Below are 23,222 nucleotides of genomic sequence, written 5' to 3'. Positions count from 1 at the left end.
CGCCTAAAGCCTGTGCTCCGCCACAAGAGAAGCCACCGCAATGAGAAGCCCAAGCACCACAACGAAGAGTAGCCCCCGCTCTCCACAACGAAGAGTAGCCCCCGCTCTCCACAACCAGAGAAAGCCCGTGCACAGCAACGAAGACCCAATACAGCCAAAAAATAAAAAAACAAAGAACCCCCCCAAAACCCCAACTCCATAGAGCTTTAAAAAAAAAAAAGGGACTTCCCTGGTGGCGCAGTGGTTGAGAGTCCGCCTGCCGATGCAGGGGACACGGGTTCTTGCCCCGGTTCGGGAAGATCCCACATGCCGCGGAGCGGCTGGGCCCGTGAGCCATGGCCACTGAGCCTGTGCATCCAGAGCCTGTGCTCCGCAACAGGAGAGGCCACAACAGTGAGAGGACCACATACCAAAAAAAACCAGAAAACAAAAAACATAAAAGGATGTGTGGGACCATGTTCCGATAAAACTTTATTTATAAAAAAATTATGTAAAGGTAGCTATAAACAACAACACAACAATGATAGTTATACTGTTCAAAAGTGGTGAATATGACTATGGACACAGTTGCTTTCTGAAATTCTTTCTGAAAGTGGCAGGGCATAAATCAATAAATCAGTAAGTCAATAAATTAAGTAGTTTCTACTTTTTTGGCATAGTAAATGCAACTGTAATGTGGGTATTGTTTTCCCATATAAATAACATTGGAGAATTTGGCTGTGTTATTTCCTGCTTGGCCTCAGATAAGTCATTGCTTTGCTTAATCACATGGTGTAGTGGCATAAATGAATCATTTGTAAACATTTTAAAAAGCAAAATAATGATCCAAGTTCTATAAAATCTAAAATGAGCTTGAAAGCACTAAACATTCTGATTAACTGAGGAATTACAATGAACTATGAAATATACACAACACATAGAAAATGTAACTGTCTTTTGTTCAAAATTTAAAACAAATGTCTTACCAATTATAAGGAGGTTTGAACAGATTCCTTTTCCTCTAGATACTTTTCCTTGTAGCAAGCATAGCCATTCAGAGTCATTCCATAGATACAAGAGCGGCCTCATGGCCATGGTTGCTTCACATTATACTTTTCTGGGTCATTGGCAATGCTTCAATGCTACATGAGGACTTCATTAAAAAACGTAATCAGATCCAGGGCATGGATTTCTTTTGAAGTCAACCAGCACATACTGAGTACTAGTCAGTTGAGCTGGGGCTACTGAGAGGGTTCACAGGCCAGCAGTGAAGACATACTCCTCCAGCTACATCACTGCATGAGTCCTGTTGGAGGTGTGGACAAAGAAGGAGAGAGAGAGGAAAAATAAATATTGATTCAAATGTAGGGAGGCACAGTCAGAGGAGGTCTAAAAAAGGAAGTGACTTTTGTTCTGGATTTTCTTCTGGTGGAGAACAGAGTGGAGAAACAAGCCCAGCAAAGGCATGGAAACATGAAATACACTGCATGTTGTTTTCAGGGAATGGGGACTAATTCATTGCGATGGAAGCTTAGGACAATAAAGGGCATAAGAGGATCTTCTAAAACCCAAATTCTGTGCTTACCTCTTTCTAGTTTTTGAGTGCTTGTACCTGGGGAAGATAAGGAACTGTCTGCAAGGACTGAGACCCCAATCCTTTCCTCTGGAAGCCTCAGGATTTTCCTTCGATCATCTCTCGAAGCACGTGATATCGTCTTCATGCTTTGCTACAGGCCACCAGGAACAACTGGGAAGTCACTGCAGGCAGCTTCAGGTTTCACTCTCATGCCTAAAGGAAGCATCCTGTATTCTGAGAATCCCCAATGGCCAGCTCTTCTACAGTTTGGTTCTGGTGTGTAAAGTCTGGCTCAGTAAAGAGAACAGGAGGATGTTGGTAGATCCGGTTTTGAGGTGAACTGACATCATGCTTCTCTCACAAACTACTGCTGCGGAGAATTCATACCACCAAAACTCCTTCCTTTCGGTGCCTGGAGAACACAGGGCCTTCAGGGAGTATTTCAAACTGCTAAGACCCCTAAGACAAACAAAAACTCTCTTTCTTTTAGCTCAATAATACCAGTTCCTCAAACAGCATAAAATCATGGACAATCCTGGCATTTGGAACACGAAGTGAGGTATAGTAGTTTAGCTTTGTATACTTCTTTAGCGTATGTTAATCCACACGCATCTAAGTACTTAAACTCTGTTTCTTCAAATGGGGCTAATCATTGCACCTACCTCGCAGTGTTTCTGGAGAGACGAAACGAATTAATATATGTAAAGCATTAGCGGTGCCTGACACTATTATAATTATTGTCTCAAATTTTACTCAATTTTTCCCTCTCTACCACTATTTCATGAGCATAGAGGCTAGATGACTCATTAATTAGAAGCTCTTTTATGTGCGCTCTGAAAATATTATGCTCAGATGGTACAGCCCTTGCATATTGCTCCCTAAGTGTCTGGGCTCACGTAGGTCCCCTATGTTGCTTGCCTCATGAAAAGCAACACCAAAACCATAACCTGAAGAGCTTGAATGGCCTGTGTCTGTGTGAACTAAGGACAGAGTCTATCTTATTATTAGGTGTACGGTTTGTGAGGCAGGATTGATGAGGCAGGCCTAGTGTGTAAAGGAGACACAGTGAGCTAACCTCAGTGAGAAAAGACAGTTTATAGGGAAGGAGCAAAACCACCATGAAGAACTGACTGGAGATACAACTCAACTCTAGAAGCACTGCTCTCCTCCAAGTTACTGGCACAGACCCACTTCCGGTGAAGGCTTTAGTCACCAGCCAGAGTTCTCAGTGTGAGGTCAGAAACTTCATCTATCTTCTTCATCTGTATCCACAGTGTATATCCCAGGGCCTGGCACTGAATACATATATTCAGTAATAAATATGTGCAGAATGAACTAGTTAATCAATTACAGGGTGAATGTTAAATAAGTCTGAAGACTTCAAGGAAAGGTTTGTACTTCGGGGCTGCAGGGTAGTGCTGAATGAGTTCCATCATCTTTCTCAAACCGTAGTTTACTTAGAAGTCAGCAAAGAAATCCATCAAGTGATCTTTGGGACCCACTTTGGAAAGCCATGGGAAATGCCGAAACAGGCCTGTGGGCTCTCTTTTCCCTACGTAACCACTTCTTGGAATGTTTCAAGATTTGGTACATTTTGATCTCTAAAATGGAAATTAATACCAATCTGGCTTCTGTCCTTCAAACTTCCTTCCCTATTGTGCTTCCTTTTCAAAATCAGAGGAACGCCCTACATAATGAATGGAACATTGATTTTCTTGTTGGGCGCTCCCAACAATAATTTGGGGCCAATAACTTTGGCTTCTCCCCCATGGACATATAGTACCTTCCAACCTCCAGACATACTAGTGACGGACTTGAATTTTCTGGCTTCTTCCCTTTAATTTCCACCTTTAGGAATACGGCTAAGGCCTTGCTCTAAACAATTCCCGCCCTATGATGTGTGGAGCCCTGTGGATCAGCTACTAGGGCTGTGCTCCTGGCCCCCTCATCCCTCCCAATGGATCCTCTTATCTTAAAGGTCCAACACACAATGGGAAGCAAATCCTTTGCTGAATCCTCAAAGGATGAGACAAAAGAGAAGGTGGTAATGGCAGGGATTTGGGATACAACAGATAGCTCAAGAGTTTATTCTGAGCCAATGATGTTGGACTTTTAGGGGAACATATTACATACTTATTTCAAAGCTCCTGTTCTCCTAGTTTTCACATTTCTTTTTTTTTTTTTTTTTTTTTTTTTTGTGGTACACGGGCCTCTCACTGTTGTGGCCTCTCCCGTTGTGGAGCGCAGGCTCCGGTCGCGCAGGCTCAGTGGCCATGGCTCACGGGCCCAGCCGCTCCGTGGCATGTGGGATCTTCCCGGACGGGGGCACAAACCCACGTCCCCTGCATTGGCAGGCGGACTCTCAACCACTACGCCACCAGGGAAGCCCTCACATTTCTTAAGTGAAGAGGACATTTTTACTGATCATGTCATTCTTCACTTAAAATTCTGTAAATGCCATCAACAGGGAATTGGTTAAATTATGGTACATCCTCTCCTCATCTTCCCAGACAGGATCAGTAACTTCTATTAGATGCTCTTATAGCACCCTGTTTTCTCCTACTTAGAAGTTAATTATATTCTTATTTTTATGATTTTTAAATATCTGTCTCGCTCCCTAGACTGTAAGCCCAATGAAGGCAGGAACCATGAGGATGGGCATTGTGTACCCACTGCTTAGCACCACACTTAGTATACAGTAGATGTTTGCATTTAATAAATGCAAACAATAGAATATTATGCAGCCATTTAAAAGTATCATAATGTGGAACTGTTTATTGACTCATAATGTTAAATTTAAAAAATCAAACTATAAAATAGTAGATACAGCACAACCTTATTTTCATAAAAAGAATAGCTATGTATACAGATACCTTGATCAAAATGTTAATAGTGGTAGGATTATGGTTGATTTTATTTTCTTTGCAACTCTTCATATTATCTGAATTTAAAAAATAACATTCAGTAGATCCGTTATATTCTGAATTATACATCATTTCCATTTTGAAAAAAATCAAGTAGACATTAAAACAACTTTTTCTGTCACAAAACTTCACTTGAACATACAGTATTCAATTAGACAATATTAGAAACAACATGAATTTCTGATTCAAGTGGGCCTCTAACAAAATGATCATGACCTTTATTTCTGTGCAAAATTTATTATTTTATTTTAATGTCCATAATTACCCATTAGTCTTCTCTCTCCCCTTATTCATATTCCTTCTCAGGATATGAAGAATAGAATAGACCCTAACTTATTAATCTATCCTATTTTTTTAGCTGAAGACCAAGAAAGTAAAAAAAAAAAGTTAAAAGGCAATGGACTTCTGAATGTAACACAATGTCAGTGGTTGCTACATTTAAAGTATCTTCCTTACATTGAAGCAAGGTTGTAAAGGTGAAGTTTTTCTCAATAAAACACTAAACCATTACCAAATTCTAAAAGTATATCCACTTTAAACAAATACTTTTAGTGGCCTTACTGGCTATAAAACTATAATTGGGCATTTTTAAGATTAGCTTATAATTTTCCCTTTTAAAAGATATTAATTTATACAAATAAGATATTTACAGATGATAATCTCTACAGAGCAACACACTCCAGGATATCTTAAAAGGTAAATACAATTGCACTTATTTTATACAATAATTTGCATTCTTGTGGGGAAATAGAAAATACTTCTGCATATAAATTCCTTTTCCCAACTAAGTATAATTGAAAAGTTTCATTAAGAATTAGTTTAGAGACTTCACTGATGGTCCAGTGGCAAAGAATCTGCTTTACAATGCAGGGGATGTGGGTTCAATCCCTGGTCAGGGAACTAAGATTCCACATGCCCAGGGCAACTAAGCCTGTGAGCCACAACTACTGAGCTCACGTACCTCAGCTAGAGCCCGTGCGCCGCAAACTACAGAGCCCACATGCCCTGGGGCCCGCACGCCACAACTAGAGAGAGAAAACCCACACGCCACAACTAGAGAGAAGCCCGCATGCCACAATGAAGATCCCGTGCCGCAACAAAAGATCCCGCATGCCTCAACGAGTATCCCACATGCCGCAACTAAGACCCGATGCAGCCAAAAGTAATAAATAAAATAAAATTTTAAAAGTTTATTAAAAAAAAGTTAGTTTAAAATAAAAAAAGAAAGAAAAAAATAGGGCAAATACTGTATATGGCGGTCTGTCTTTCAGTAATATTCATTTTGTTGTTCCTGCCAGTTTCAATCCATTGACACAAAGACCTCAGCACTATATTAAGAAGGCGTACTATGACCTATAAAATGTGACAGCCCAGGAGAACTATTATACCATTATTCCTTTCCAGTAAAATGTCTAACAGAATAGTGATACATATTGTGTCTCAGAACTGTAATCATACATTACAAATCATTTACAATACAAACTGCAATGAGGAACGTGTGCTGCACAGCTGGGCTCTGCATTTTCTTTTGAAGCTCAGAAAGTTCAAGGATGTCTTATCAATCTTCATTTCAGATCTAGTAGCATAAAAGCTGGGTTTTCTAAGTAGGATTTCCACAAATTGGAGAAGTGTGACATTGTAGCACCATCAATAATTCTGTGATCAGCTGACCAGCTCACATTCATTATCTGGGCCTTATATACTTCCCCTTTCTCGTTAAATCGGGGAAGGGCCTACAAATAAGGAAAAGGACAGAGTCAGCCTTCACTTGCTCAAAGCAAGCTCTCGTAAAAACAATGGTGAAAGATTAGGCGAATCTCCCTCCCTATAATAGAGAAGAAATGGGCATCCCAAATGACTTTTGATAATGCTAACTACTACTCTTCCCATCTTTGTGAGTGTGTGCTTCAAGGTTTCAGAGTTTCTCCAAAGTATTTCCTGTCGTCTGTATAATTTCCGTATGTACAGTAAACTTCGTTTCAGATTTCAATTATTTAACAGCTATTTATTGAGCATCTACCATGTACCAGGTACTCTGCTAGACTCTGGGGATAAAGCAATGAACAAAACAAATAACAATCCTTGCCCTCTTGGAGCTAACATTTTAATGGGGAGAGACAGACGATTAAGATAAATAAGTAAAATATATATAGTGTGTTAGATAGTGAAAAGTGCAAATGAAAAAATAAAGCACTTTGGAATGGAGATAGAGATTATACGCAGGAGGTGGAAATAGGGGAGAGGTTGCATTTTCTTTTTTAACAGGTGGGCAGGGAAAGCCTCACCAAGAAGGTGTCCTCACTGAAGGCAGTGAGGAAGCAAGCCATATGGACACCTGGAGAAAGACGGGGGGAAGCATGGCTGGAGTGTTGGAGGACCAGCAAAGTTGGCAGGGAGGCTGCATTGGAGGGGCCGGGGTGAGAGGTGGGAGATGACACAGAAGGAGCAGGCTGAAGGGGGGCATGTTGCTAAGACAACAGTTATGCTTCCCAGTCTGCCTCTGACTTTTCCAAAAACAGATTTAAAAAAAAGCGAATTCATTGCAGGTTATTTTTTTTTTAATATATCAAAAGTGAATATATATCAAAAATATATTATCTTTTTATAATGATATAAAAAGATATACAAAATGCAAGCTCCACCTCTTATCGTTAGGTTCAGTAGACATAAAATCACTCTGTCAAAGGGCAACGAAGGTTTCTGAGCCCTACTCTCCCCTTCTGTAGTTCTCCCCTCAGAGCCCGGATACAACAGTCACAGCCTGATGTGGGTCCCAGTCACACTGAGTGGCCCCAGTGTAGAGCCATGGTAGGCCGCTGCAGCTAGTTTGCCTTTGATTTGGAGTGAGGTGAGAAGCTATTGGAGGTTTCTGAACAGAATGGCCAGTCACTGAAAGGAGAAGACTTCAGGTGAGAGGGTGTGGTGGTGAGGGAAGGGGCAGGAAATTGGAGATGCCTAGTTAGACTTCTGAGTAGGAAATAAGAGTTTGGAGTTCAAAGGAGAGGTCTAGTCTGGTCTGGAGATATAAACTTGGGAGCCATCAGCATATAAATGGTATTTAAAGCCATGAGACTGGATCAGATAAAGAAAAGGGCAGAACTGAGCCCTGGGGTCCTCCAATGTTTAGAGATGGGGAGATGAGGAGGTACAGGCAAAGGAGACTCAGAGGGAACAGGCACTAGGTAGGGGGGAAGCAGACTAGCGAGGTTTTCTGCAAGTCGCAGTGAAGAAGGTTTTCCAAAGAGGCAGTATTGATCAACTCAAGCGCAGCTAATAGGTCAAGAAAGATAAGGACTGAGAACGGAGGAATGTGGAGGTTTTAGTGACTTAAGACTATTTAGTGACAGTGTAAAATTTACAGTGAAAACAAAAGATAGCAAAGGAGAGATGACCCAAAGGGAGAAAGGAATGAAATACTGTCCCTACCCAACAAGGATTAACTACATTAAGTCACTATGCAGATTTATACTTTAAGAACTATGCTTCATAACCTGAAAAAACCATGAGTGAGATGATTCTGAAAAAATGCATCTCACACAGATAATTGTACACCAATGTTCATAGCATTATTCACAATAGCCAAAAAATGGAAACAATCCAAATACTCATTAGAGATGAATAGATTAACAAAATGTGGTATATATTGTACACACAGAGTCTCAGTTTGGGATGATAAAAAAGTTCTGGAGATGGACGGTGGTGATTGTTGCAAACAGTGTGACTGTACCTACTGCTGCTGAACCATACACTTTGATTAAAATGGTAAACTTTGTCATGTATAGTTTACCACAATTATATACCTATATGTACAATTCAGAAGAAAACAAACTGCTTTCAGGAAAAGGGAAAACAAAACTTTGTTAAATAGGTATGATGGTTTGTTTGTAAGCTGCAAGAAGTCAGAATTCTGTGAGAATCAAATGCTGAATGCTTGTTGGGGGCGGACGAGTGATAGAGAAGTTAATCCCTTAGAGAAACTTCCGATTTGGACAGAACAGTGTCATGCTATGTGTTCTTATTTTTCTTCCCTGTCTCTTCCGTGGGCCAGAAGGGAAAGTAGAGCTAGAAGAGGGAGTAACTTAGCAGCCAAAGTACCAGCTGCTAGAAAGCAAATCAAAGGCTGAATGAAAGTATCTGTGAAGATTTTGGATGCCAACATGAAAGTAATAAACTCATGAAAAGTAAGTCCCAGAGATGTTCCATGTGGAAGCATTATAAATACAGAGAAGAAGAAAGGTTCTTCTGAAAACGTGAAGATCAAAATCAAGGTTAATGTAGTGACAATGACATTTAATAACGGTGGTATTGAAATGGTATCTATGAACTTATTTCTTTAACTTGGGTGGTTCTCAACTCTGAGTTAATAGGGATGCCCAAGCCCCAGCCCCACCCCACCCCACCCCAAATTCTGGTGCAGTTGGTATGGGGTGAGCTTGGGCACTTTTTTCACACTCTCCAGATGATTCTAATGTGTAGCCAGGGTTAAGAATCACTGCAACCCTTATTCTAAGTCAGTCTCCTATAACATGGCCACATGGGTTGTTGTTTAATATGTAAATTTTGGAGGTTCTGTCCCCAAGGCCAAGAAATCTGCATTTTTAACTGCACTCCCAATGATTCTTGAACAGAGCAACGTTTAAGAAAAACGCTCTCAATGGTGTTTTACCGTTTTAAATAATAATTTGGATTGGCTTACTATTATTCTTTGGTATTCTGAAATAAAGATATTTTGATAGACTCAGATTGGCTACATTTGTGATTATTCAGAAAGGCTCACACCTGTGCCTGGCATCATCCACAGTGGTTGATCCATAGGGAAACAACCCAGATCACAAGCATTTACTCTACAGAGAGGCAGCCACCGGAGTTACAGACCTAGTTCTTAGGAAGAAGTAATTGGCTTACTAAACCCAATACCATACGCAAACCTACGAAGTGAGGGGAAAAACCTCAGAAACGGTTACTCTTCTTTGTTTTTCCTATCCCAATTTGCTTAAACTCTTTTTTCAACTATGTAACAAACATACCTTAATTTTTCCCAGGGCCCCAATTGCCACTTCGGGTGGCAATATCACTGGTCTGGCGTAGGTACCACCAATCTAAAAAACAAACAAAATAGAGTAGAAAAATTAAGCTTCTGAGGAACAAATGGCAAATTAAAGTTTATATTTTTAACTGAGCATATGGTCACAAATCTTAAGTTATGGTTTATGAACTTGAATATTACTATTACTCACTGATCCAATGTTGGAAAGAGTAAATGTTCCTCCTGTAAGGTCAGTGGTGCTGAGCTGACCTGCAGAGCCCAATTTCTGGAGGCGGTTCAATTCAGTGGCGATCTCAAATATGGAGCGGACCTGAATATTTTTCACATTAGGTACAATCAAGCCCTGCTCTGTATCCATTGCTATCCCAATGTTATGAGAAGCCTAAAAATAAACAAACAATTATACAGCAGCCTTTTCATAAGCTAGCAGAAAAGAAAGTCTCAACTTTTACTGCCTTATGAACTCAACTATAGAAAACTATTTTCACCATATTGGTGATGATTTAAAAGAAATAATTTTAAAAGATTTTTTTGAAAAAGATAAAATTTTTTTGGTAAGAATATAGGGCAATAGATTATTTCCATCCATTGTTAGTGGAAGTGTAAGCTGGTATATACTTTCTGGAGAACATTTAACAGTACATACCAACATTTACAAAAACGTGTGCTAAGGAGGTAAATGCAAAAGTATGTAGAGATGAACAGAGATGCTGAGTCAGATTGTTTATAAGATTGAAAAAGTGCAGATGATCAAAATGCTTATCAATAAGTCACTGGCTAAACAAATGATAACAAAGCTATATTTATTGACATGTAATGATGTCTAAAACATATTAAATAGAAAATAGTTAAAAGAAAAACGTTTTAAATTTAAAAAGATATATGACATTTTATATATATATATAATATATATAATTCCATTTTTTTTTTCTTTGCGGTATGCGGGCCTCTCACTGTTGCGGCCTCTCCCGTTGCGGAGCACAGGCTCCGGACGCGCAGGCCCAGCGGCCATGGCTCACGGGCCCAGCTGCTCCGCGGCATGTGGGATCTTCCCGGATTGGGGCACGAACCCATGTCCCCTGCATCGGCAGGCAGACTCTCAACCACTGCGCCACCAGGGAAGCCCCATATTTTTTAACTGTGTAAAAATAAAATCCTAGAGAGATGTACATCTCAGCATAAAGTGAGTTATCTTAGGATTATGGGACTGAAGGTAAGTATCACTATTTTCTTGTCTGAATTGTTTGCAACAAGTATATACTTAATGAGGAAGTTGTATTAATAACATGGAAAGATTTTAGATCCAACCCCCCCAGAATGTAAAGCTCACTTTCTGGTTATATATTTCTAATAAGAAATATAAGTAAGGGCCGCATCCTCAAAAGAGTTCTCAGCCTTAATGAACTTTCACTCCAAACAGAAGAGTTCACTCAACGAATTCAAACTTTCAGTACTTTGCTCATTTAAATGATTCTTGTTTTATTTTATTTTTAAAATTTTAAAAAATATTTACTTATTTTTGGCTGCACCAGGCCTCTAATTGTGGCACACGGGCTCCACAGCGCTTGGGGCTTAGTTGTCCTGCGCCATGTGGGATCTTAGTTCCCCGACCAGGGATCGAACCCGCATCCCCTGCATTGGAAGGCGGATTCTTAACCACTGGACCACAAGGGAAGTCCCTTTGTTTATTTTTTTAAATGGGTATCAATACACAAGCATGTGATTTTATTCAATTTTTAAAAAAAAAAAAATTTATTTGGCTGTGCCGGGTCTTAGTTGCGGCACGTAGGATCTTCGTTGCTGTGTGCGGGATCTTCTTGCGGCGTGCGGGATCTTCTTGCGGCATGCGGGATCTAGTTCCCCGACCAGGAATCGAACCCGGGGTCCCTGCATTGGGAGCCTGAAGTCTTAACCACTGGACCACCAGGGAAGTCCCTAAATTATTCTTGTTTTAAAAACTGCAGGAATTCAATTTTGAGAGAGCTCTTCTGTTTGCAGAGAGGATATGTACGATGGGAAATGTAAACCATTGCCTCACAGCTGTATATTTCCATTATTTTAACCAGAAAACCAAAAGGCGTTAAAAATGGCAATCTGCATATCTGAATAGCATTATGAACCAGTAAAACCAACATCAATAGCAACAGATTTATCTTCAGTTTAATGTTTTACCCCATACTTTAATTTCCAGTGTGAAGAAGATCACCACTTGAGGTATAATAGAAGCTTCTTTAACCTACAAGCACATTTGCACTTTTATTTATCACAGCACATAGCCAACCTTATATGTTATGTTCTGGCAGTTTTCATCCACAGAAGCATTAAGGATAGGAAACTGTAGTAATCCCAAGGAAGCAGCCTGTTTAGAGAGAGAAATACAATGTTAGCACTTTTAACTTGGAAAGGATAGGGGATTTGAAGCAATAAGATGGAAAGAATGGAAGGAAAGAACTCTTATTTAAGCTGAGTTTAATTGCAAGTCTACATGTACCAGGCATATTACTCCCTATGTTACCTCCCAGCAATGTGGAACTAGGTTACCCTTATCATTTAAGAATAAAAGATAAAGTAATCAGGGAGCTTGTAAACATCAAGGAGATTTTCAAAGTAACTATGCAGACTGACCAAAGTACCAAAAAAAGGTCTAAATTCTACGTTTTCCTCACTTACATGTAGAGTCTTAAGGTTTCCATGAGAAGCAAACCTGTAGTTCAAAGAAACACTTTGAATTAAAACACAAAAAGGCAAGGCTTCCCTGGTGGTGCAGTGGTTGAGAGTCCGCCTGCCGATGCAGGGAACATGGGTTCGTGCCCCAGTCCGGGAAGATCCCACATGTCACCGAGCGGCGGGGCTCGTGAGCCATGGCCGCTGAGCTTGCGGGTCCGGAGCCTGTGGTCCGCAACGGAAGATGCCACAGCAGTGAGAGGCCCGCGTACCGCAAAACAAAAACAAAAACAAAAAAGTAGTAAGCTATTTTCCTGTGTAGAAAGAACAAGTGATAAGGATTTGAGAGGCCAGTGTTCCACCTGGTGTCCTTGGCCAAGCGAAGGGCAGAGCTGGTGCAAACATTTACTTTAGAGCCTGTTTCCCAGAATTGATGGCATTTGTGCCTTCTCCTGCCTTAATCTCTCCCTTTCCTTTTTCCTTTTTTTCTCTTACTACCATTTCTCTTCTGTCCATGTTCAGATTTACCTGTCTCCAAAATATTCTTTATAGCTGTTTCTCTGCCCATCCAGGATCTAATCAAAGTTCACACACTGCGTTTGGTTGTCATGCCTTATAGTCAGTTTAAAAAATAGGAAAATAGGGAATTCCCTGGCAGTCCAGTGGTTAGGACTCCACGCTTTCACTGCTGTGGACCCGGTTCAATCCCTCCTGGCTGGGGAACTAAGATCCTGTAAGCAGTGCCAAGTGGCACAGCCCAAAAAAAAAAAAAAAAGAAAATAAAAATGTTTTAAATTGTCCCTAAAAAGAATTCCCTCTCCTACTGCCTTCATCTTGTCCAATTAAGAGTTCTTTATGTGCATTGTGTTAAGTGTTATTTTTGTCTGTGGGTCAGTGGTCTTGACAGAAAAAAAGAAATCATATCCTTGAACTAGACAGTTAAGGAAAGTTTTATTAAGCATTTGATTTGATAACTATAACTTTAATCTTCTTTATATAAAAATCCATAACTAAGGTTAAAGTATTATACATTAAAAACAGTATTTTGAGTATAATCCAAATTTTGTAAAAGGAAAAACAAGGTGTGTGTCCACAGATAAGAAGTCATTTTTCCCCCTGTACAATATTTTGTAGTATTTTCCAAATGTTCTAAAATTATATAGACTGGAAAAAAATGTTATTTTAAAACAAAGCATATTAACTTTTATTTTCAAAATAAAGATCAGATATTTCATTCAGACTGGAACAATAAAGAAAAACAATCATGAAATAAATTTAACATATTAAAAAGCTGGACTGTCCTTGCTGCAAAACAGACTTGTCACAGGAAGCAGTAAGAGGAGCCCAGTCTGAAACAAGAAGGTGGCACTCTCTTCTCCTCCCCGTGAACTTCTCCACCGGGGTCTTCAACTCATTCTGCCCTCATGCTCAGGCATTGTTCTAACAGTGCTTCCCATTCACACATTTTTTTTTTTTTTTTTTTTTTTGCAGTACGCGGGCCTCTCCCTGTTATGGCCTCTCCTGTTGCGGAGCACAGGCTCCGGACGCGCAGGCCCAGCGGCCATGGCTCACGGGCCCAGCCGCTCCGCGGCATGTGGGATCTTCCCAGACCAGGGCACGAACCCGTGTCCCCTGCATCGGCAGGCGGACTCTCAACCACTGCGCCACCAGGGAAGCCCCCCATTCACACATTTTTAACTTTCCATTTTCCAGCTCTTTCCCTCAGCCTACAGACCTGCTCAATTTTTCCTTGAGGGTGTGCAGGAGGGGAGGGAGCAGATGGAAACTTTATTCAATCTACTCCAACCACCATAACTGTCACCTGCACCTATGCCCTGTCTGCCTTTCTGCATATTTTTTCAGGTTTCTCCTCTTCCTCAATTTCTTTCATTCCCCAACTAACTGCAACCAAGCTTCTACCTCAACAATACTTTATTCAGTAAGTTCTGGCTGAGGCCACACATGACCTCTTCATTACCAATCCAATAGCCTGTTCCCATCCCTTATCCTATTTGACCTCTGTAATGCATATAACCATTATCTATTTTCCTCTTAAAACTTTTTCCTTGTCTCTCGGTGTGAGAGGCTGAATCAAAGGCCCCAATCTGTAAGGAGCCTCCTTATCCAAGTCCCTTGGTAGTGCTCTTGCAAGCTGATTCTGAGCTTAGTCATGTGACTTGCCTTGGTCAATGAGTTAAAAACAAACTCAGTGCAGCACAGCTTGGGGAAAGTGCTAACATTCTGCTTCCTCTGTTCATCCCCGGCAGGACTGAGACCATGTGCAGGCTAGCATACTGGGCAGATAGGAGAGACATCCAGAAGAGAAATGAGTCATCCTCACTGAGGCCACCCTACACCAGCTGGCCCCTAGCCAATCTAGTACCTGTCTATAGACATATAAATGAGCTCTGCTAAGATCAGCAGACAGGTCCTGCTCACCTGTAGATTCATGAGAAATAATAAATGGTAATTGTTTCAAACCATGAAATTTGGGGGTGGTTTGTTATACAGCAATAGATACACTTGGCTATTAAGTGACTCTTTTCTGGTTCTCCTATTGTCAAACCACTGACCCCACTCAGCCTCTTCCATTGCCTTTGCCAACTCAGTTTCTACCTACCCCTTAAACACTGATGTAAAACCCTTAGCCTTCTTTTCTTCTCCTTCACACATAATTTGGGTGATCTCATCCACGTGTTTCAATTGCTGTGTCTCTACAGATGACCCTGTATAGCTGTAATATAGTCCAGATCTCTCATTTACTGGCACCTACTACATCTCATGTTTATAGACCATCTCTTTCCCTGTGAGGGTAGTTGTTAAAAAGATGGACATATAGGAGAACAGCTTCTGCCTTACAAGACTCAGCATCAGTGAAGAGACAACTGAGTATAAACACTTTCAAAACATTGAGACAAACTGCAATGAGAAACAAAAGGCCATTTAACTCAAACTGTGACAGCCACTGGCTTCTGTAGGAGGAACCGGCTTTTGTACCCTGTTCTACACTGGAGCAAAATTTGGTGTTTAGGATGCACATGTATTTGATCAAGGGAGGAGGCGGCATTCCAGGTCAAGCTGTGTATTCCAGCAACTATGTGTAGCTTAATCTGACTGTAGCGGAGAGAGTGACTGTGAGAGAGAAGACTGGAGAGGTGGGTGGCAGAGACGCATAGAAATACTTTTTTTACGCCACGTTAACGCATTGAGAAACCATCCTGAAGGCAATCCTGAAGGGGAACCGTTGAAAAGAACCATGGAAAGGGCTGGTAGGAAGCCACGCTGGATTTAGAGACAACAGTATGCATTTTTTGAGAAAAATGGACCAGAACCGAAAACTTAGCTTCTCCACTTGTTAGATGTAAATTCTTGACAAGTTTCTCCACTTCTCTGAGTGCCAATTTCCTTCAGTGGAAAATGGGGATAGCAGTATTTACATGTTAGCATTATTCTGATCATTAAAAGAGATACTGTATACAGCGCGCTTGGTACGGGGTCAGGCATATGGCCGCTGCTTTCTAAATGGTGGTTAGCGGGCTGCTCAGGGTCAGCTGACGGCCTTATGCTTTTGGTACTGGCACCAAGGCCTAGCACTAGAAATGATTCCCAGGGGCCTCAATGTAAGTTTGTTGAACAGTGGAAGATCAACACCAAGTCTCACTTTTCTTCGAATCAGGACTTTGCTGGAGTGATCCTTTCAGAATTAAAGGCTTTACCTACATGGCAGGACAATCCTCACCTAGCTCAAAGAGATAAGTCGATAAAAATCTGACACAGAAATTTCAATTTTATAAACTTCCATGAAACAAAGAGAGTGTCCATGTACATTTTTCTAACTATGTGATGTTGTGAGAAATATATTTTTATTCAAACCCATAGTTAACACATTGCATATTTGCAAAACAAAATTTAACCGTCTTACTCGAGCCTTGTTTGAAATGACTAAAATCTTACCTTTAAGAAGAAGGGCATGAAGGAGAGTTTAATTCCACGAGCAAAAGCAATGGGTTTTAATTCTTCTCGTAGCTTAACCAGTTCAGTAAGGTCAACATCATCACAATACCCAAAATGAGGTATCTTCAGGGCTGCAGACATGGTCTTGACCATTGCTTTGTGAAAGCCTGGAAAACATTAAATATACATATATATATACGTATATATACATATATGCATATATATATGTACTTTATAAAAATTCTTAAATCCTTTAATCCCTTTAAAAACTAAAATAGAAGGTTTTCTAATGTTACTTACTCTTAATTAAACTCTTCCTCTTGGAGCTACCATCTTCATTACATAACTTGAAAGCCAATAATTTCAATGCTGAAGAATTGACTATAGCACAACACCCAGTGTCAACTGTAATAATATAACAGGTAACTGCTTTCAACACTGTGGTATATAAAAAATTCAAAAGGTGGCTTCTCTGGTGGCACAGTGGTTAAGAATCCACCTGCCAATGCAGGGGACACGGGTTTGAGCTCTGGTCTGGGAAGATCCCACATGCCGCAGAGCAACTAAGCCCGTGCGCCACAACTACTGAGCCTGTGCTCTGGAGCCTGTGAGCCACAACTACTGAGCCCGCGTGCCACAGCTACTGAAGCCTGTGCACCTAGAGCCTGTGCTCCACAACAAGAGAAGCCACTGCAATGAAAAGCCCTTGCACCGCAACGAAGAATAGCCCCTGCTCGCCACAACTAGAGAAAGCCCGAGCACAGCAATGAACACCCAATGCAGCCAAACAAAAAAAGTAATAACAATGCCAAAATAATAATAATAATAATAAATTCAAAAGCCATGTATTTACACAATGACTTCTTGCAAAGCCACTCTTCTGGAAGTTAATTATCCTAAGAGTTTGTAAATAACAAATCAGAAGTAGTTGTTTTGAAAGCTAACAAAAAATAATATTTAAAATATACCAAGCAAGTCTTCAAACAGAAAAAATATCTGTACGCAAATTTATACTCTAAGAAACCTGCTAACATGTTACTCTTCAAAAATTATCAGTATATATTAAAGCTTTTCCTAGAAAAACTGTAATTTCGTCATGTTGAAGTAGCTTCCCCCCAAATAATTACTCTATTACCTTACATTACTATTATTATTACCTTTTATGGGTTCTGTTCTGTCTTTGCCTGTGAATACTGGAGGTTTTGATATTGGTATAGGAATAGTTCTCTCTTTTGGTTTTGGTGGAGGTGGCATAATTTCAGCTTTTGGTGAAGGAGGTAGTATAGCTCCTGTTTGCTTTTCCAGATAGCTGAGAATATCTTCTTTAAGTATTCTGCCATCTTTTCCAGAGCCAACAACTTCACTCAGCTTAATCTAAAAAATGACACATTTTAATGCTAAAAATAAAACTACCTAAAAATAAATAAACCCATCACTGAGGTCTCTAAGTGAAATTAAATGAACTGAAGGTAAAAAAAGTATCTCTGCCCAATAAATTAGTATAAGGAAATAACATTTTAATTATCTTAATAGAACACTGCAAACTATAAATAACATTTTCATCTTCTCAATAGAATGCTATAAACTATAGCTACTCTTCATAAGTGATCATTTGTTACTTTTGTACTTACTGTTCATTTGCCCATGCGGTAACAATGTAATACCTACATTGTATATAGCTATTTATGAAAACACATTTTTAAACAGTCAACTATTTCTAAATTTCTTGCATAATTCTTATTTGATTTTTTTCTATTCTTGGAGACTACATAAGAAGAACTGAAAGTTTAAACAAGAGTTAAACACTGTAACAAATGTAGACCCCTGTTTCTGACCTTGGCTACCAGTAAACATGTAATGGTTAAAGTAATCATCCTATAAAAGCTCTCTTGAATTGGTTTTTTTTCTGATGGCTGTTTTAGAAAGATCAGTACAAAACACTGAAATTAACTTTACTGAGGCATACTTGGAATGTGAGTTCCTTGGTCCAAGTTAAGGGTCAAATAGTTAAGTTTTATTATTGCTTTCCACAGAACAAACAACAGATGATATAATTCCACTTTCTACTGGGCACTCATGATACTTTTTGGAAACATTTGTGATCTGGCTTTATTTAATCACTTCCTATGTTTGGTAATAGAGATAAAATATTTCACTAAATTGAACTGTATTTAAATAAAAAGACACATTAGCTTGGATGATATCCTCACGCATAGTGTACATTAGTTAAACTCTCAAGGTTAAGTCCTATTTCATTTGTATTAATGCTTCTCTAAGAATGACCACAAAATAGTAAAGGGCTTTATCACATCAAACATTTAGTTTATAACAAATGAACTCTAAGAATTTAAACATAATTTTTAGGTAATTACAAACAACTGTAAGTGCCATTGGTTTTTAATTTTAGACAAACTCAATAATTAATATACAAACTACAAAAAAAAGGGGGAAAAAGGTGATTTTATAATAAATCTGTTATTTAATATCTAGTAATTATACAAATGCTCTAATTATACACATCTTTAGGAAAAGGAAAGCCACATCATATATTTCTACAGGTAGTCCTTTTATATAATTTTTAAAAAAATGGTAAAATGTTTATAGCTTTCAAAGTAATATATAAGAGTGTTATTTCATCTGCTGCCCTTAACAGTGTAGTGTTCCATATTACTATTTCTATTTTTCTGTTAAGCTAAATCGTCTTCATGTTTAAACACATTCAATGGCTAATAAATTTTCATTAAGGGTTTATAACATAATTTTCCTAAGCATTTCCCTGATTTTGAACACATGTGTGCCTTCTAATTTTTGGTTATATAAAACACTTTAATATATCCTAGATTATCTCCCTGGGATAGTTCCCCAATGGTAGGATAACTAGCTGAAGGAGAATGAACATTTTAATGACTCTTATTACCTATTCCCAAAATGTAAACTTTTCTCCCCCCAACTGTAATTTAACTACTTCTCTCAAAAACAGACAGACAAACAAAAGCCTGCATTGTGAGGCATAGTGGAAAGAACTCAGGCTTTGGAACCACACAGATTTGTGCTCAAATCCCCAGTTCAGCTACTTACTTGATTTTAGGCAACTTAATCAACCTCTCTACCTTTTCTCATCTGCAAAAAGGGGATAACCCAAACCAGTCTGCAAGGTTACTGTGAGGATTAGCGATAATGTATGTATAGTGTCTGGCTCAGAAGTGCTCAAATAATGGAGGCATCAATTGTTGAGACACTATTAATGATTAAGAGCACTGGTTTTAGAGTCACAGAGACTCTCACAGAATCCTGGTTCCACCACTGGGTTAGCTGTGTGACCTTGGACCAGTTATTTGACCTCTCTAAGTCTTAGAAGGGCCCTTTGTCTCAGAGTTGTGAAGATTAAATGAGATAACATGTAAATAATTAGCACAATGCCTAGGAGCCCTCTCACTTTGGAGGTAAAGCAGCAATGACTGTCAGGTAAGAGGGAAAACAGGCCAGGCTCCTTGACTCAAGTCAGTATAGCTCTATGGTTTTCCCTACCTCCCTGGGATCAGGCAGATCCTTGGGACCACATCCTTGCCTGGCCCATTTCCCATCCCTTCCCTGTATGCCTGCCTTCATTCCTAGTAAAGATGATCACTGTCTCAATCAATCAACCATGTGTTCCCAAACCCTTGTCTCAAGCTATGCTTGTAGGGTACCTGATCTAAGACACTAGTATTTACAAGTGCTCAATAAATGGTAGCCCTGACTGTTATTAGGATCTCAGGAAGAATAATAAATCCACACTTCTCAATTAACATGAATAATAAGTTCACAATTTTCTTTTCATTGCTCGAGAGGACTTTTATGCAACTATCACTTTTTAGTAACAGACATTTTCATGTTTCCTTTAATCCCAACTTGAGCCATCAAGTTGGGATAGCTAGGTAATTCTTCATAGATACACATGTATACCATCTGTGTGATCTCACACTTAAATATTAAGAAAACTTACATTGTTTTCCATTGCAAGGCGACGAACTGCAGGAGTTGCCAGTGTTTTTTGGCCCTTTATCTCTTGGTGTGTGTGTTCATCATGGGACACAGCAGGAGTTTCAACAACATCTTCTTCTGAATCTGGTAACAAGGTAAAATTTTACTCTTTAGTAGAAAATATTGAAACAACTAAAACAACAAGCTTAGTGTCTTATATAAATAAATTCAAATTAAAGTATACAGTCAAAAAGCATAATAGATGAGCTACTTCAGAATGGGAAAACACAACTGTAAAATGGAAAAACATACAAGGGTACTAGAGTGAGTGAGAGGGGTGTACGGGTACCAGGTACTGTTTAATGATTATTATTGCCTGCTGTTTACTTCATTTCTGTTAAAATTATGTAGCAGCTACAAGTTAAAAAATGCAAGTTTCTTTCATAAATTTTAAAACACATTGTATTGTAAACATTTTCCTAATAAATTTCTCATATACATATGAAATGAGAATCAAATGTGAGGTAAATTACATGAATCATGTAAAATCTGTGACAATCTTAAATGCTTTCCTAAGATAATATAGCATTTAAATTTTTTCTTTGCTTTGAATATGGCTTAAGGAATGCTGTGGAAGGTTTTATTTTCATGGCTAATACTAATTTGGTTGTTTTATTCTCTAACTGTAGAGTAGTGATATAAGAAAAACTATCTTGGGCTATTAGCATGTATTTTTGCAACCAAAAAGAAAAAGGTTTTAAGAGCATTTAATTGTCAAAGTTGGATGTTAGGAAATCAGTGCTATAGTACAGCAGAATCTCTGTGGGAATAAGTAAACTAGAGCCAACCTCTGAAAATCAGCAGAAAACTGAGTTAGCTTTGACATTCTATTCTAAGCAAATAAAAATTTTCCACTGCTAGAAAACTATGGAAAGACATTCTATTCATTCATTCCTCCTCACTAGTCTATGAATTGGTCTGGTGGAGCTCTCAAAGTTCCCCTACGGTTAAGGAAGAGAAAAAACAAACACTTTGTATTGAACATGAAGAGTAGTAGAATATTCCACTCCAAAATGTGATTGTAGGAGTTCAGAACATACCACCCCAACATATGCCACTTTGGTGTACTGATTATTTTCAAGAGCTGTACGCACTTGAAAAACAACAAATGCAGGGAGAGGCTTACTCTGAACTCTCTTCATGTACCTAAAGACATCCAAAAGGAACTCAACTGTCAGAAACTCCCTCCCTAGGAGTTTCATCCAACCACGGAAGATTGACTCATCACAGGAGAAGGGACTAGAAATCAGCAACACATCCATATAAACTTTTGTCACAAACTATCATACCTCCCATATATTCTTCTAAGAGCCAATTCATCCTTCCTAAAAATCACTTACTCTTCCCTAAGAGGCCTACATCCCTCCTCCCCTTTCCCTATTAAGAAGGTATTTAAACCTGAATCTTAAAGCCACCTCTCTGAGTTATTCATTTTTCCTGGGTATCTCCCAGGTATACATGACGTCTACATGTTAATAAATTTGTTTTTCTCTTGTTCATCTGTCTTTTATTACAGGGGTCTCAGCTAAGAACTCAGAAGGTACAGGGAAAATTATTCTTCCTTCCCACAATCACCTAGTATATATCGTATACTGCACTACATATGTAATAGCTTAATCTTCACTCCAGTGTGTAAGATAGGTGTTATTATCCCCATTTTACAGATTAAAAAAAATGAGACTTGAGATGAAGAGACTGGCCCATGGTCACACACCTAATAAACTGTGAAGAGCTGGGATTCAATCCTAGGGCTGACTCAGTTTGTGCTGTTTCCTTTAGTTTATGGCTGGCCCTAGTAGATTTTCTTTCTGGTCAAATAAGCTGGAATATAACTTCTACAGCTCCAGGCATAATTTTATTGCATAAAATTGCATAATTGCATAATTTATGCATGATTGCATAATTTATGCATAATTGCATAATTTTATTGCATTTTGAGAAGCCCATAATTTTATTGCATTTTGAGAAGCCCTGGGCTTCATCTGTTGAAGTTACTGGAGAAACTAGCAAGAAAGATTAGCATTAGGAACTAAGATCCAAAGAAAAATCAAGGGGGTTCAGCTGTAGGAATCCCAAATACTAACTTGAATAATGCATATTTGCTACAGTTTGAGAAATGCATAAATGCCCAGACATATCATATACAAGTTATTATATAACAGTTCCAAAATATCATGTTATTTATTGCTACTCACCTTTCTGGAAAACAGTCTATATATCACCAAGTAGTACTGCCTTTTGGAATAACTTCGGTGTAAGTATTAAGTAATAAAACAAAGATTTGCAAGAAGTCACTCATATTATATATGAGTTGTAGTTGTCATGTAGTTGTGGGCAGAAAGTTCTCTTAATACTAAAATACTACCTTGCTAAGGACATTGGAAAGCCAGGGATGATTTAACAGAGATTTAACAGAGAATATCTACCAGAAAGCCATTTCCATGATCCAAGGGTTTCCAGTCTTTTTGTTACCTTGATCATAGAACTTATCTTAAAAGTGACCCAGTAGAGAAGAAGTAAATCATAAGGAATGGAGGGAATGTCATTTTCTAAATGGATGAGTGTTTGTGGCATGATGCCAAGATAAACGGAGTGATCAACATCAAATCACAATTTCGCACAGATACAAAAGGATATTTGGTTCAGAACCTAACAACTAGGAAGAAGATCTAGGAAGATGACCAGATCTTTCAGGCAGGAGAGAAAAGAACGGTTTCTAAATTCAACTTAGAGAGCTAGCGGCCACAATAACTTCTATTAGCATTTGATTCAATAACCTTAGCCCTGATAGAGATTGCACATTAGAAAAAGTTACAGTTTTGGAGAAAGTTGCTGCTGGTTCAGTTTTGCTGATGCAACAATCTGTTTCTGTTACCGTGCCCTGTTACCTCGATGAAATAGAGATTGCAAGCTATACAACTGGGAAACCAGCAAAGTCAAGCTGTCCTGGCTATTCTGGTTCAGCCTTTGAACTGTCAGCTTAGCTATAAACTGCGACATGTTTAACACAGGGGGAGGCCCATATTGCTACCCCCCAAATGTGGAATGCTTATTA

At 39.0% G+C, this 23,222-nt stretch overlaps 1 protein-coding gene across 2 annotated transcripts in view; it reads right to left on the bottom strand.

Moving 5' to 3' along the window:
• Window positions 1-5,524: 5,524 nt before the first annotated feature.
• DBT (dihydrolipoamide branched chain transacylase E2) overlaps window positions 5,525-23,222 on the bottom strand; it is a 42,691-nt gene continuing 24,993 nt past the window's right edge. For both annotated transcript variants that reach the window (XM_060139508.1, XM_060139509.1), the window contains 7 exons: window positions 20,130-20,251; window positions 17,302-17,518; window positions 16,145-16,311; window positions 11,808-11,885; window positions 9,717-9,908; window positions 9,507-9,578; window positions 5,525-6,212 (listed from right to left, as the gene is read on the bottom strand). In XM_060139508.1, the coding sequence (XP_059995491.1) occupies window positions 6,045-6,212; window positions 9,507-9,578; window positions 9,717-9,908; window positions 11,808-11,885; window positions 16,145-16,311; window positions 17,302-17,518; window positions 20,130-20,251 (1,016 nt within the window). In that variant the 3' untranslated portion in view covers window positions 5,525-6,044. The remainder of the gene's footprint in view (window positions 6,213-9,506; window positions 9,579-9,716; window positions 9,909-11,807; window positions 11,886-16,144; window positions 16,312-17,301; window positions 17,519-20,129; window positions 20,252-23,222) is intronic.

The sequence above is a fragment of the Lagenorhynchus albirostris genome, chromosome 2 (genome assembly GCF_949774975.1).
Source record: "Lagenorhynchus albirostris chromosome 2, mLagAlb1.1, whole genome shotgun sequence".
In the NCBI taxonomy this organism is placed as follows: Eukaryota; Metazoa; Chordata; class Mammalia; order Artiodactyla; family Delphinidae; genus Lagenorhynchus; species Lagenorhynchus albirostris.
This window is presented reverse-complemented; position numbering and strand designations above follow the sequence as displayed.